The sequence below is a fragment of the Neolamprologus brichardi genome, chromosome 7 (genome assembly GCF_056152115.1).
Source record: "Neolamprologus brichardi isolate AB-2024 chromosome 7, ASM5615211v1, whole genome shotgun sequence".
NCBI lineage: Eukaryota > Metazoa > Chordata > Actinopteri > Cichliformes > Cichlidae > Neolamprologus > Neolamprologus brichardi.
The window spans coordinates 5680101-5696471 of NC_142110.1; the positions used below are offsets into that span (position 1 = coordinate 5680101).

The 16371-nt window shown below is 41.9% G+C and overlaps 1 protein-coding gene across 1 annotated transcript in view; it reads left to right on the forward strand.

Annotated features, from left to right (window-relative positions):
- Window positions 1-2335: 2335 nt before the first annotated feature.
- b4galnt4a (beta-1,4-N-acetyl-galactosaminyltransferase 4a) overlaps window positions 2336-16371 on the forward strand; it is a 178464-nt gene continuing 164428 nt past the window's right edge. Inside the window, exon 1 of the mRNA XM_087842937.1 lies at window positions 2336-3906. Within this exon, the coding sequence (XP_087699063.1) occupies window positions 3765-3906 (142 nt within the window). The 5' untranslated portion in view covers window positions 2336-3764. The remainder of the gene's footprint in view (window positions 3907-16371) is intronic.

Below are 16371 nucleotides of genomic sequence, written 5' to 3' on the forward strand. Positions count from 1 at the left end.
CCTGGTTCTGCCGGAAGTTTCTTCCTGTTAAAAGGGAGTTTTTCCTTCCCACTGTCGCCAAAGTGCTTGCTCATAGGGGGTCATATGATTGTTGGGTTTTTCTCTGTATCTATGAAGCGCCTTGAGGCGACTTTTGTTGTGATTTGGCGCTATATAAATAAAATTGAATTGAATTGAATTGATATATTATCCATTGTTGATCTGCACTCAGCTGTTGCCACAAACGTCGCACTTGCTTATGTCACTGTCATGAGACACTCTCGCAAAAAAATCACGGTTTTAGTAATGCAGTAACGCAGCGTTCCTACGGGAGAGTAACGGTAATCTAATTACCGTTTTTGCAATAGTAATCCCTTACGTTACTCGTTACTTGAAAAAAGTAATCGGATTACAGTAACGTCCATCTCTGAAACTGACAAAGACCAAAACTATAGAGCGGGGGTGTCAAAGGTAAGGCCAGCGTCTAGAATCGGCCCAGCAAAGACTCCGATCCACTGGAAAGCTGAAAAATGTGAAGGAGGACATAAATATTTGGACGTTTAACGTTTCATTTCCTGCTGATAAAGATCCAATGGCCATTCAGGCTAAACCAAAGGAATTAAGTAACAGATAAACAATTAAATGACAAACACGTTCCTGTTTTTCACCACCTACAGAAAGTTTGGTTTAAAAAAAAACATTTTGTGAGAATTAACATAAATATTTTATAAATACAGAGAGTCTGGGCGTCGAGCTACCAGAACTTTTCTGTAATTTTACACACTTATCATCCAGAAAACCTGAAACATGCTGTTGAAGTTGCACTTCTGTGTCTTATTTTAAAACACTTAAGGGACGTAATGTGTAGTTAAACATCTTTATGCTGACATAAAGGGGAAATGTACTCATTTGTCCCACTTAAGAACAGTGTGGGCTGTATGTGCCCCACGGTGTAAAATTCGTTTTGACTGCTATAGAATTCTTCTTCTTTTTATTTTTAGCTTAACTGCAAAAATATTCCTGTCTCCAATTAGTTTATTGTGAAAACATTTATAAAACTTTGTATTTTTCTTTACTTACCTTTTATTTCATTTCAGCATTTTGTTTTTAGTTCACTTTAGGTTTCTCCAGAGTGTCTTTGTGTGTAACTGTTTAGATTTAGTTAAGTTTTTATTAGTTTCAGGATTAGTTTGAGTCTTTTTAAATGTTATTATATGGAGGGTATTTGTCAGAGGGAAGATTTAGGGAAGTCACAATATGCATTACAATGCAAACACAACAGTTTTTAATGTACACCAAAGCCTCCCTGGAGCAGGTTATGCTGACAAATTCTACCACAATGATTAAAACTTGAAATTTGAATTCATTGGGCAGGGCCTGCTGTAATAAAAGAACCTCTGAGCACTTTTATTAAGAACATCTGTAACTAAACTATTAAATACAACACACAAAAGCATGCACTATGGACTCATAAGATATAAATAACTAGCAGCCCCTCACAGCAACAACAAGTCATGAAACTTTTTCACACATATGCAATCGTTTCTTTTATTTTTATTTCTTAAATTAGTGTTACGTTCATTATAGTTTCTTTTTATCGCTGACCACTGGGGGGCAGTCAAGCGTGCGTCCTGACTGGTCTACAGGGTGTCGCCACACAGCTCACACACAAAGGCTGTCTAGATAATTTGTAAAGATGGCTCACAAGGTTTCCAGCCTCGTAATGGCATGACTGAAGTATTTAGTAATTTTCTCACTTCCGCTTCAAATATTGGGCTTACGATTAATGTTTTAAATCATTTTTCTTTGAAACAACTGGGACGTTGTTTCAATTTAGTTTGGCAAACAAATGCAATTTATCTCCAGTCGAGGAACTAAAATGTGCTGTAATCAGAAAAAATGTGCAATGAGTGTTACTGAAACTAATTGATTTAGAAATACATTTTTGAAGGAATTAACAAACCCAACACCAAAATTAGAATAAAATGTGATTTTCTTCCCTTTTTCGGTGTACAGAGGTTTAATTAATCTTCCAAAGGCCATTTGAGCGGTTTCATTTGTCGAGTTATTTCTTCATTTCCTGAAAAGCGACTAATCATTGCTCATCTAATTAACATGGGTCCTTGAATTCGGGGGGGATATGGTAAAACAAGAACGGTGAACAAGTTTCAGGACGTGCGTGTAGCTATTGGATGTTGGATCGTGTGAGTGCCAAGCAACGGCGAAGGCAAACAAGTAGACCCGCCTCCTCTGAGCCCATGGCGTGTTTGTAATTGGACGACGGACTCGTCATTCCTCGTCCTCTCGCGTTAGGTTGCTCTGCACCGTAAGATGCTCAATTGATGGGCGTACTGAGCTGTGCAGGGACTGGAGATACCCTCCTTCATTGTAGCAAAACAAAACCATGTTCTCTCCCGGTTCTTCCTCAGCTTGTTGCTGGGCTCTCCGCGACACCCTTCCTGGACCTCAGCTGGTTTTTATTTTTTTATTTTTTTACTCCCAGTGCTCGTTGACACGCAGGTCTGATGATGCTGTTGCGGCGTTTTAATGGGGAAAAAAAGCTCATGAGAGAAAAAACAACACAAGGTAGTGCATCCCAGCAGTGCCACGTATTGTGCTTATTTGTTTAATCCTGGAGAGGTGCTCGCTTGCTTGTGGTCTTTCTTGTGTTAATTGTGCAGTCGGACAGTGCTGCTAGCCTACTTTGGGAGAATGAGGTAAAAAAAAAAAAATGCACCTGCCGTGAAGACAACGGAGAAACCAGAGCACATGGGCATCTCTTCCCCGGACCTCAAATTATTGCACAGTCGCTTTTGAGTAACCCACCTTTGTTACGCCGCCATGGAGCAGTTTTTTATCTGCATCTCGTAATATTTACTCGTCGCTGGGCTTTAAACCCACCCGAGTACGAGGATGACAGCTGATCGCCCCTCCTCTCCCCGGACTTCAATAAAAACGCGCTCCAGCTGAACGCGCTGCCATCGATTGGAAGCCAGGCTCTGTGTGCGCTGTGTTTAACAATAGATGGAGCGCGGAGGGTTGTGACATTTGGCCGATTGCCACCCTGACCTTTCCCCCCCTTCCTAGTCCAGTTACCTCCAGGTTTCTCTGGCAGTAGCCCGCGTTTCACTGACGGCCACTTCACTTCATTTGTGCTCGGCGGTAAAACGATTAAATGACCCACCTGCAGAAATGCTAAGTGCGACCACATCTCTTCACGGAAACTACACTTCTCCTCTTACTCTTTGATACTTTGCGCTAAAGCCGTGGTCGTGGATGATCCTCGAGTAGCCGATAAAACCGTCGTGGTGTCAGCATGAGCTTGAGCTTTAGGGGATTTGCGTAGATTATCGTTGGACTGCTATTTTATTCCCACGGTCGCAGAACTCAGCGGCTTTTGATCCGCAGTCCCTTTTTCCTCCGCTTCCCCTCGGACGCCTATAAAACTCCAGCAGGGAAGCCTGAACCCGCGGTTTTCGTGTAGGGGAGGGGAGACAACGGACTGCATTCATAAACGATGACTGCCACGGAGGTGTTTGCTACCAGATCTGAGGATACAACGAGTTTGGCGCTGCTGGCACCCCGTGGATGTGGGAGGACGAGACGCGCATTGGGGCTGTAGTTAACACTCGCAGGGATGCCGTCGCTGTGACTGGGAGAAGTAGTCCTTCAGCAGAGCCGCGAACAGCCCAGAAACACAACACAGCAGCGCCCGAACAGTCAGCAGCCGTCTGGACTCGTTTTAACCATCTACCGGGCGCCTACCGGAGGATGTTTCAGCGAGGATGCTGCGCTTCCCCGTGAAGAAGATCCGGAAGCAGTTCAAGCTCCTGCTGCTGCTGGTACTGCTCACCTCGGCGGTTTGGTTCACTTACCTGCACATCAACCAGGGCAAGACTATCAAACTACACTTCAACTACGGAAAAGGTAGATTTTGTTAAGAGAAACCTGTTTGTTCGTTTCATGCGTCAAAGTTTTCCGGAAACAAACATTTAACAATCATTTTATGAAAACTGTTTTAATCATTAACTAAAGTAACACTGCTATAAAGTTAACACCTAGAATAGCGAGCTCCTGTAGGGTGGGTAGGATTTTACAGTCTCTAAACAGTCACATAGTTGTAGCTCAGATGTTTTCATGAAACAAACGCTCTTTTGGCTTTGACACATTGCTCTCCTTTGTTTGCTGTGATCGGCAGAACCTGATATACTACAACAAGTAACACTCTCACAGAGAGCGTGAGAGCATGTCTTATAAATTAGCCAGAGCTTTTTTTTTCTTTCTCTAGGCTAAGAAAAAAGCACCTGTGTATGTGTCCAGGTCCAAAGTCAGGCCCTCACCTTCAACATCAATAATCAAAGCGGTGCTTGTGAAGGTGGCTTCAGAGGTCACAGCAACGGCTGAAAAATATTAGAAGGTGGGCAGTGCTGCGAGAGGCACATTTCCACCTGCTGCTGTTGTGCTTCTTATTACCGAGGCTTGATTGCGTTTATCCACTGTGCACAGCAGTAGCGGCCGGCTGTAACAGTAGATGATGCTGAGCATTACAGGAATGGCTGATGATAAAAAGTACTGGAACTAATACACCACCGGCGAGCCTACTTCAGATTTAACGCTGGGTGCTGGTGAGCCTGTATCTCTTGCAGCTGTCTGTGTAAAGTGATATGCAATAATTAGGATGTCCTTGAAACTGTGGGCACCGTCCGTGCACATGCACACATGGCTGACTGACATACAAGGATCATTCCATTGTGTCTGATCTCAGTGCTGGGGTTTCCCCAGTGACAGACCAGATATAGTTTTGTGATCATGAGAATCCTGAATCATATGGAGGGCTGGAGACTGCCCAATATCATTTATTTACTGCTGCTAAGTTAGTTGTAAAGTTGTGTCAGGGCTTTGAGTGTAAATGCTCAGCAAAGTATTCCTACACAGACTCTTTTATGAAGCAAATATTATTGTTCCCTGCAGGTATACTGCAGATCACTCGAGGACTAAAAAATGCATATTAAACTGCTGTTTTCACAAAGGTTACATTGAAAATACTCATCCATCCATTCATGCATCCATAACCTGTGTTCACATATATGAAAGCTCTTCACTACCTGCGATTTATTTATTTATTTTTGCTATTGCTGCAGTATCTTTCCCGATTTTGCGTTAATTAGCCCAAGAGCATGACAGTTCCTTTCATTGAGTGAAATCATGGACCTCAGCACACACGGATATTTTCAATATACTTATGCTCGTCTTTTTAAGGGTTCCTTTAATAAACTGCCTTTGTGACGTGTCTGCTGCGGCTGTCTGGTGAGGAAGGAAGCTGTTATGCTTGCAGTGCCGGTCTATGTGTCTAATTGACTGTCTTCCTTTTTAGTAGGCATCTGAGCAGGTCAACTTACTTAACCTCTTATGAATAACATGTCCCTTCTCGCACTAAGGGTTTCTAAGTGAGATGTAGCCATTACTGGAAATGGGGCTCTATGAAGTGTGTAAATATTCATATTGGGCTGCCAGCTTTTTTCTTTTTTTTCCCACACAATCTTCAATTGATGCTTAGCAGTGAGGTGGGGCAGGTAGAAATAATGTAATTTCATTTTTGGCCTGATTACGACATTATTTCAATACGAAGTGACGCTGTCAAATTTCCATTCTGGTCGTCTGTATTTTGGAGGAAATTAGATTTATCTTGACCCAATCTTCTTCTTTTTTTTCTTGTTCGTTCTTCATCATCCACTAGATGAAGTGTTACTGCCTTTTGACCAGCGGGGCTTTGAGAAACAGAAGCGTGAAGAGCCCAGCGGAGGCCATTCCAGCTTAATTGTGACTAATGTTGTGAGAAGCTGTATCACGATAGTTTCTCAAAAAAGCAGAAAAGTGAGAATCCAGTTTGAACATGGAAACAACGGATGAACTCTGTCTGATGAGAGCCTTTGTGTTGCAGAGAAAGAAAAGTGCTCTCAGTGGTTGCTGATGGCCTTGAGCAAGATTCTGTTTTGGTTTTACCCAGCGACTTACCTTTCGCGTGGCACATGTAAACCAAATTATTCGAACGTTTGGATATTTTATCTGAGCGGTTTTTCACCGGTCTACTTGGAGTGAGATGCATTGTCACTTGTGGAAAAAGTGTTGTTTTCGTGCTGAAGGCAGGAGGTAGGACATGTGACGCCCACCTGCTCACTGGGAATTCACTGGAGTATTAACTGTGCTATTCACACATGGGCGCAGGACCTTGCGCAGGAGTGCTGGCATGTTAAAGACCAGCTCATGTTCAACCTGACCGCATCTGCATTAGAAGCGTCATTAGGCCTCTTTGGTTCAGGATTGTCGTCATTCAGAGCACTAAGTCAGCCACAGCTGTGCTACATTATTATACCACTAAATGATTAAATACAGGATCTGTGTGATAGACCAGTGGCAACAGGGCGATGGGCAGTCCACTTAGTTTTTTGTGATTTTTAAAGCTTGTAAGGTGGAAGCATGAAGTGAACTATTGATTCTGTCACTATAAGCACATGTAGCTTGTGAAGTGAGGGATAAAACATGAGTAGACTCTTTGTAGCTTTTTTCTGACCCTTTGGACTCTCTTTGAAAAAGGAACTGTTGGCCAAGAGGTTTTTTCTCATATCCCATTAGGGAATCTACAAACCCAACAATCTTTATTTTCTATGCTTATAATAAGATGATTGACTATGATAGACTGAATAGACCAGTCAAAGAAATATAATTTTATTTTAATGAGATATTTGTAAATATATGAGCGTTACTTAGGGCATTTAATGATATTTTCTTGAAAGCCATGCTAGCTGTTGCACCTATGATTATGACGAAAGCCAAAAGGTATAATTAAATAGTTTTATGACGGCACACTGGCCAGACTGGCCTTTATTTAATCTGAATTTTAATGAGGATGTCTTTTGGCAGGTAAATCAGCAGTGCATATTAGATGAGTGCCACATTTACCTAGCCACCCAGTCGTACAGCAGCCCCCCTGTTTTCCAGCTTCAACAGGTCCACTGGAATGGGCGAGAAGGCAGAGGGGGAAAGCTTGCTGCTGCATACAGCCCTCTATTGATTAACTGCGATTACACACGTGGCGGTTCATGCATGTGCATACACGCAGCCACCCCTCATATAAACACAGATGTGGTGCCCGTGTTTGTCGAACGGCACATAATCCAAACATACCTTTCCTTGCATCACCGTGGATAAAGAGGAAGTCGAAGAGGAGGAAATCTCAGGATTTTCAACAGCTTGACTGCTTGGTTGCCCATGGAGACAACATATGGGAAAGGCGCATGTGGTGCTTGGAGCTAATTTTATGAAGACAAGTGCATTCATAGGTTTCCAGGAAGCATGAATCTATTAAATATCTAGATGGAATTTGAAATTAAAACATATTATAGATGCGTTTCATAAAAATGTAATAAATCTTGAGGGGGGAAAAAGCGAACCAAGTCACATACATAATCACATTCAAGCATTCGGATGTAGTTGCAGTTGGACATAAAGTTTGATTTAGCTTGTTGTTGTTGTATCTCGGCAGCGGCAGGCTCAGGTTGGCTCGCTGTCATGGTAACCATGCCCTCCGGTGTCACTTTTCCTAATTTTAGCTCTTGAGGTTCTTATGGTTGGTCACTCTTGCACCAAACTGGTGACAGACACTGCTTTTACACGAAGGCCTGAAATTACCGAAAACAAAAAAATAAAGAAGTGACTAGATAAAAATATATCCAATTAAAACATTAAAGTAAACATAGGCATTTATCAGTAATTTAAAATGTAAATGGTCTTTTGGAACAGTATTATTTGAAACTGTAGTGGGGTTTCACTTCTCTGTACAAGATTCTGACTGAATGCTGTCATCTCTGTTGAGAGTAGGGCTGCCACAAACGATTATTTTGATAGTCGACTAGTCACAGATTATTTTTGCGATTAGTCGACTAATCAGATCAGCATCCACATAAAAGGTACAGCTTATTGCACCAGCATGCATCTGCTCTTAATATAACTATCATTAGCTTACAGCTTTAAGTGTTTAAGGTATGTGCTAACTAAAAATAAAGACGAGATAATAGTTTATTAAATTTTAATGAAATTTGCAGATTGTTTCAGTGAAGTTTAACAAACTCCTTGCTATCCAAAATATAACAGGACACCGGAGTATATTATCCAGCATCTCACACTTCTGACAATCAGCTGTCTGCTTGACGTTTATTCAGCTGTGTAAAAACTATAACTTTAATCTCAGCCAAACCGATTTACTCAGGAACAAATAAAATACTAAAAAAAAGCCAAACAATATAATTTTTAAGTTATCTAAGTGACTCACATATCATGTTTAACCTGAGTAGCGAAAGATGGTGGTGGGTTTGAAAACGATTTGCCGGGAGTCCGGGGTTCAAGGCTAGCTATTGAGCTAGTGGGTAACAGACGTCTCCGAAAACGTCGGAGCGCTTTTGAAAATATGTCTTGATAAACTGAGCAGATATTTGAGGTTTACACAGCTACATCCTCGCCTGAAAATATCTTAAACGTTTATTTTGTGACCCAGAAAGAATAATAAGAGTAATATTAAAACTAACTAGCTGCCGCCATTGTTGAAAATTGAGCAGGGCCGCGCTATGAATTCTGGGACAGAGCTACTTCTTCTTCTTCGGGGTTTAACAGCAGCTGGCATCCTTGTACATGCAGTGCTGCCATCTTCTGTTTCAGTCCGTTATTACACTCTTAAATCCTACTACTTATTCCTGCGTCTTTTGGGATCTTAGAAAGCTTCAAACGACGTGTCGACTATTAAATTAGTCGTTGACGATTTTGATAGTCGACGTAATCGTGGCAGCCCTAGTTGAGAGCCTCGGCTCAATCAAGCAGTAGTCGACACCTTAACACAAAAGGAATGACAGCGTCTTCATTTGTATAATGAGGTAAAAATATGTAAATGTATAAAAAATTAGTAAGTTAATAAATATATCTGCACTTTATAGAGACTTTGTGATCTATCGGGATTTAAAATCTTAAACACATAGATAGCAGTTTTTTATTCATCATTTATTCATGTAGTGGTGGATATAATAATATATCTTCCTTTTCAGCTTTCTAAATAATGCAGTTACCCACAGCGCCCACTTGCACTTTGATAGTTGTTGGTAAAGAACCAAACAAACAGAGATATACACCCCCTGCTTAGTAAAAAGCAGTTATGGAGCTTTTTATAGTTTTATATCTTAGGTGTATTTTTTTTTTATTTAGTCGAGCCCAGCGAGAGCGCAGTGTGCAGGTCTGCATCAGGTGAATGGTTTGAGCATGTTGAAGTGAGGGACAGGTGTGAACCCAGCTGGGTAGTTGGGATTTTAGAGATTGCTTCCACTTTGGTATCTTGTTTCTTTGCGAAAGAGCTCGGGCACTTTTCATCAAAGTAAAATCTGAAAGCACTGAGTTATGAAATTGCAGCCGGACTACCGTTGCAATTTATATTCTCGCAGTCCTACACAGAACTGTTTCTGAAGGTATACAAGCACATGATTCAATTTCCAGGTGGACGTTTGCTGTGATCTGAAAATTGAAAATGGAATCTCAAAATGTTCCTGCCTCCGTTCACCGTTATTGAGAGATAATTAAATGTAACAATTAACATTATGCATGAAACTGTCATTTAATTTGACATCTTATTCCATTTCAGCGGCTGAGTCATAAAAGTATACCCGTGTGGCATCGGTTAGATTGCGTCTTGGGAGCTGGGGTAACTGCCACAGGCTCGACCATGAATCTGCCCCACAGCTTATTTGTCCAACCCAGTAAATCTCTCTTTCTTTGGCTTATTATGCAGCCAGATAAACTGTTTCTGTAACAGCTCAGACTGCATCCTCGATGTGCTTCGGACGCGGTGGGATCTGCCTGTTAAAGGTGGAGACAAGAGAAGGATTAAGAGAAAGAAATGATACCCTACACCTTTGATACGTTCAGTACATGAATTTGATTACATTTCCTTTTGCACACACAGTCAGAATTTGTGTATTTCCTGTGTAACACTTTTGGCTTCCTCTTGCAATTCATTTCGCATTTTCTTTCTAATGCTAAAGCAATTGCACAGTGCTGCTGGACAGAATGTAAAACAGCTCAAAGATATTTCACACTCAGCATGTGTTGCATTCACATGCCCACAGTGCATTTCATGACTCCTAAGTGTTGCATGTAAGATTTAACAGATGCGGATATAGAATTGAGAAATGAAAGAGGCCGGGTTGATAGGTCAGTAAAAACGCACTGGAAAAAACACGAGTCCAGAGTGTGTTAACCTCAGGGTTAATGAAATTTGTGTTGGCCTGCCTAACGAGCCACCATCAAGGTACCAGCTTTGCCCCATGCAGATGAGATCTCTGGCCCGCTGCCACAGCTTTGCCGCAGGAGATTTTGTCTGTGTATGTGCAAGAGTAAGCGAGTGAAACGGAGAGATTTTGTGCAAAAGGGAGCAAGTGTGTATGTGTGATGTAGTCTGTTTTTTTTCTTTTCGCGTGTGTGTTTTTGCATGTGTCTGTGAGTGCACACCTCCCCGCTCTCGCTGCCGTCTGCACTTTAGGCCCAGTGTTTAGCCGAGCAGAAGAGGAAGCAGCTGAATGATGGCACTGTCTGCTCACTGGCACGCTTGCTATGATTGGGGCGAGGTGGGGAGCCGGTTGGGGTGGGGTAAATTGGGGAGGAGCGACTGGGCAGAAGAAGGACACCCTTCTCATGCAACAGGTGGGACATGCAGCAGATGCATCGTGGGAGGATGTGGCTATGACTCATGACCGAAGCCATTTAGTGCTTATGGTGCACATTCATAATAATCAGCGTGTGCTGTCCGTGGAGCTCTGTATATACATCAGATTTGTGGCTCCTACCATTAGTCTGGCTCAAAGCTGGTAACTAGCTTTCTCTCTGGGTCAACTCAGCACAGTGGAGAGCTACAGAAAGGCATCGGAAAGCTTCACCAGCATCGCTTTATTCCTTTAGGAGGTAGCGAGCACAGCGTACAGCTGGATGCTAACAGTTTACTCATACCGGGCTGCTTAGACACACAAAAAAGTAGCTGCTGTAGCTACTTTTTTATGGGGCGATCGTGGCTCAAGAGTTGGGAGTTCGCCTTGTAATCGGAAGGTTGCCAGTTCGAGCCCCGGCTTGGACAGTCTCGGTCGTTGTGTCCTTGGGCAAGACACTTCACCCACCGCCTACTGGTGGCGCCAGTGTCCGGCAGCCTCGCCTCTGTCAGTGCACCCCAGGGTGGCTGTGGCTACAATGTAGCTGCCAGTGTTGGGAAGGTTACTTTTAAAATGTATTCCATTACAGAATACAGAATACATGCCCCAAAATGTATTCTGTAACGTATTCCGTTACGTTACTCAATGAGAGTAACGTATTCTGAATACTTTGGATTACTTAATATATTATCATGCTGTTTACAACTACGTGAATGTACTATTGCTGTGATTTATTACTGTTACTGAAGGTCCGCGGCTCCGAACCGTAGTAAAGCTACGGTTCGTAGTAAAGTACATGCTCGATGACAGCTCGTACTTTTCCTTTTTCTCCCTCCCTCGCTCACAGACACATAACGTGTATGGCAGTCCATTCTCCCTGCAGCACGGACTACACTGCCTATGATGCTACATTCTTTAGAGCTATACCTGTAGCATTCTGCCTATTAGCTTAGCACAACAACAACAACAAGGCGCTCTCTAACCCAGGAAACACGCAGAGAGAGAGCGTCACCCTGTAACCATGGCAACCGTAACGCCGCCGCCTGGAACAACAGAACGTAGCTGTCAAACAAAACCCAAACAGTCCTGACCCGCCACAATATGAAACAGGAAAGTACCGCCGTGTAATCCATTTATTTCAACAAAGTAACTGTATTCTAAATACCACCTTTTTAAACGGTAACTGTAACGGAATACAGTTACTCATATTTTGTATTTTAAATACGTAACGGCGGTACATGTATTCCGTTACTCCCCAACACTGGTAGCTGCCATCACAAGTGTGTGAATGTGTGTGTGAATGGGTGGATGACTGAATGTGTAAAGCGCCATACAAATACAGGCCATTTACCAACTGCTTTTATCAGTGTGCTCTCACAGAGAGATCAGACTACCTACCGCTCACGCTAACTCATTCATCAACACATACATAACCACAAATACAAAAGAAAACATTGCACCTATGCCAGAAATACATTGCCAGTCAGGCTACCTTCTTAAAGAAAGGCTTTTCCTGTAATATATAGAAACCTATTCAGGTGTAGCTAGATTATACAGCGGGGGTATCTAATAATTCTCCAATCACATTGTTAAACAACGCCATTAAGATTTAATTAAGACCAATTTCCTCAGCAGAGACTCGTAAAAACCCACACAATTTGGACAATTTAATAGGACACAGCTGTGAGACACAGGGGAGGTGAGTTTGAGTCAGAATGAATCGGTGAGTTTAGGAAGTGAGAAACGGAGAGAGAGAGAAAAGAGCGAGAGCCAGAAAGACAGATGTCAGGTGGGAGTATCGACTGTAGACGATCGTGATCCCTGTCGTGATGGGATTTGTCAGTTTCCTCCGTGCTCAGGTTTGGTTCCGCTTTTTACTCCCCACCTCTGCAAAAAAGTATTTTCTTTCATGGGGTTTCTGTGCCGTGTTAGGGGCTGTATCAGCTCTGGTGTTGCCTTACTGTAAGCGATCCGGACCTTGCAGGATTTCAATCAATCATCAAAGAGTGTGTGTCTGTGCGCTCCCTGCTGCTCAGAATGAGCTTTCTGTGGCGGTGGTTAATGGAAAAGGTCACCTCTCCCGGAGGCTGTGACGACTTGCAACAAAGGCAGGGAAGGGATCAGAGGAGAGAGATGGATAAACCTTGGAGATGGAATAGACTGACTTTATGGAGACAAAGGTGTTTGTTGCATTGTAACCATCTTTGAATGCAATTTTTTTTTAAAGCCCTGCAGAAAATTCCAGAAAGTGGAAACACTTGATATGAAAGAGTAAATTGTCTGAAGCTTGACTGTCCCTGTGTGCAACTCTCTTTGTAGTTTTCGCTTGTATTCCCTGTTTTCCTTTGAAAGCACTGCCATGCACATTTTTACTATTCATCATAAACTTATGAATATTTACAAGTGTGGGGAAGATCTGGAGGTGGGCTAGGAATTCATCAAATTCATGAAAGCTTCTCGGGTGAAGTGAGGGGGAGAGTCTGAGGTTTGCTTCACTCTGACATTTAAGGACTTTTCCCACCGTTTAGATTACTATAAATCCCACATTTTATGTGTGGCTATATATTTAAAAGGATAAAAAAAATGTGGTGGTTACGATAAGGTTCCTCACTGCTCCACAGTTGGTCTGATGGAGCTTCCCTGCTGACAGCTTTCAAATATGACGCTTTTGTAGTTTTGTAACTTTTTGCTTAGTTAAGCTGAATTATAAAGGTTCCTCTTAAGGTTTTTACATTTTTATATATTTTATATCCGTCTCCCTCTATGTATAATTTTTTTTTGGTTACGTGTTGGAGTGCCAAAGGAGGCAGGACATGAGAGCAAGAAAAAGAGAGAGGACGAGGGCCGCACTTTGTCATTCTTTTGTCTTTTGTCTCGACGGCCTGCTGCCCAGCTTGATTCACAAAGCAGCTTGATGTGAGCGGCTTTGTGAAGGAGCGCGGCATCGCTCCCCGAGGCCTGTTAAACACTGTTCCCATTTTCCTATTGTGGCCGGTCATGAGGAAAGGTATTCAAGAGCAAAGGAAAGTTTCCAGTTTACTCTGGGGCTCTGTTTGTGTTTGCATAACTGCGCATGCTTGCTTTGAGCGGAGATCCGGCAGTGTGCACTGAATTTTAACAACCCTTCACTAACCGAGCTTTTTAATTTGCTATCATGTAGTGGCCAAAATTTGTTTGAGTTTTTCCCTCTTTTCTGAGCCTCAGTTACACTAATCCTGCTGATTCAGCTGTATAAGAGGATACGGCTCAAAGCCGCGGAAGTGGACGTTAACTTATGTTGCGAGATTCCTTTTCAAATCTTTGTTTTTATTCTTTTATTGACAACTTTTGATTTTCAAGAGCTGCTCTTCTTCTAGCTGTTGTGGAGATACAGAAATTCTTTTATTGCTGCCATATAATCTGCATCATTATAATTGCGTTGATAACATTCTTTACAGCATTATTTCATCTAATAATATTTCTCACAGTATTGATATTGCATTAAAGTTTTTTATTGAAGATGTCCATTTGAGGATCATACAAGGATTATACAAGAAGATATAAAGCACGCTGTCATGCTGAAAGCAGAGAAGTAAGAACACGGTAAACAAGCTGAGCAGCTAGACGTTTTCTGCGCACACTCGACCGTTTATAGCCGTAATTTTTTTAAACAGTTATAAAAATGATCTTTCGTGAAGTAAGAATGTGTCAGAGTTTTAGAGGATTACATTCTTTTTTAAAGTAAGCCAGTGCAATACTCACCAGTATACTTTTTTCATATTGTTCTCCACACAAAAACCTTTCACGAGTGAATCTTTATGCATTTATAGCTTAAAATAACTTACTCAACATATCTTACTTGGATGTTTTGTAGTGTAATACAAAATTTAACCCTCCCCCCAACTCAAAAAAACTAAATCAGGGAGGTAACATTTAACTGTCAAAGCTAGATTTTCTCCACCGTGGAACTGCATCCTTAATAGGTCACTTCTCTCGCCTACGGCTTCAACCGATGTGAATTACCTGACCGAGTTTGGGCCAAGTTTTCTTTTCCATTAGATACCGAATGAGAAACTCACTCACTCTTAAATTTCAGCACCCACAGTATCCAACACGGTGAAGGCTGCAGCTGAAGGCGCTGCTATAAATTCCTTCCTCCAGGACAAAACGTCACGCCGAGCCTTCAATATCTAACTCGGCGGAATATCAATGCTAAGAGCCGTCTGGCTTGTCATCCGGGATTTTCCCTCTGCTAGCTCTAACAGTATAAAAGCAACAGCAAAAAGACAAATGAAATCAAAGGCTAGCGAAAGCATATAAAAGAAAGAGAACTCGAGCGCTAATTAGCTTAAAACAATTTTTTATCAAAGCACGCGTCTGAACAAAACATTTCTTCTCTTAGTGTTATCGCTCACTCGTAGGACGGTGCCCACTGGACATCCTTGTACATCTTATGTCACCACGCTTTCTTCCACCTCCTCCTCCACCCTCTTATCTGCCATTTATTTCCCTCCTGCTTTTACTCTTCATTTTCTTCTTGCTTCTCTTTCACTTCTGTCCTCTGTGGGAAAGCAAAAAAAAAAAAAAAAAAAGACACATGCATCTCCACTACCTGTTTTTACATCCGTTTTTACATTTGCAAATGAGACGTGGGACAAATGCTAGCTTTCCATCCAGGTGCATTTGACATGGAGATTCATCTTCTTCAGCAGAGCAGAATGATTCAACTCTATTATCTCTCTGTCAAAGAGGCTGCTGCTACCTGCCCCGCCGGTGGAAATGAGGTATTTTTACATTTGTTGGGGAGGACAGGAGAACTGGCAATGAGCCGATGGGTATAATGCATTGGTCTAGCACTTTTTTTCCCCTTCTTCAGATCACGTGATCTTGTTCTAGATCACAAAGAAGAAGGAGAAAGCAGCCAACGCCTTGTATATAGTGCTGGAGGACATATAGCAATATTTCTAATGTGCTGCATTTAATGTGGGTCTGGCAAGTAGATGGATAGATCTGTTTGCATATTGTGTGTGTGTGTGTGTGTATACACTTGTACACTTGCATATAACAAGACGGATGGTTTCTTAATTCAAAGCAGGTTGTGTCTTTGTTTGTGGAATTATTTGGCATTTTGCTCAGAGTGATGCAGAGTTCACGCTTTATTGCGCTGTGCATTAGAAATCATTCAGTCCATACAAATAAATGCGTGGCTCCTGGCTCACCTCTCCAAAATAAAAGCAATAGTAACTAGCAAGAGAAATTATATGCATGTATAAAACTGCTAAAAGGGCATTTAAAGTAAAAACAGCAGTGACATTAAAATATGCAGTAGATGTTAATATATGCACTTTGTCATGTTAGAGCGTGGCCTATACATCAGGATATATGATTAAATTTTCATTTAAAAAAAAGGCTGTGTGACTTAATAAATGTCACACTTTAAATCTGAGCAATAACAATCACGTCCTGTTCAAAAGCTCAGTAAATGTGGCCGGCGAAGACGAAAATAAATAAACGAGCCCGCTGTCATGATGACTGTTGTCACACTCTTCAGGGGTTGCCCTCTTATAATATAATATCGTTGTGCACTCGGCAGCAAAGCGTGACTAACTGCTTTTGTCTCCCTCAGACCAGAGTGTGGATGTCAGCGTTCTGCTTTAGAAATAAACCAGTTTGCAGC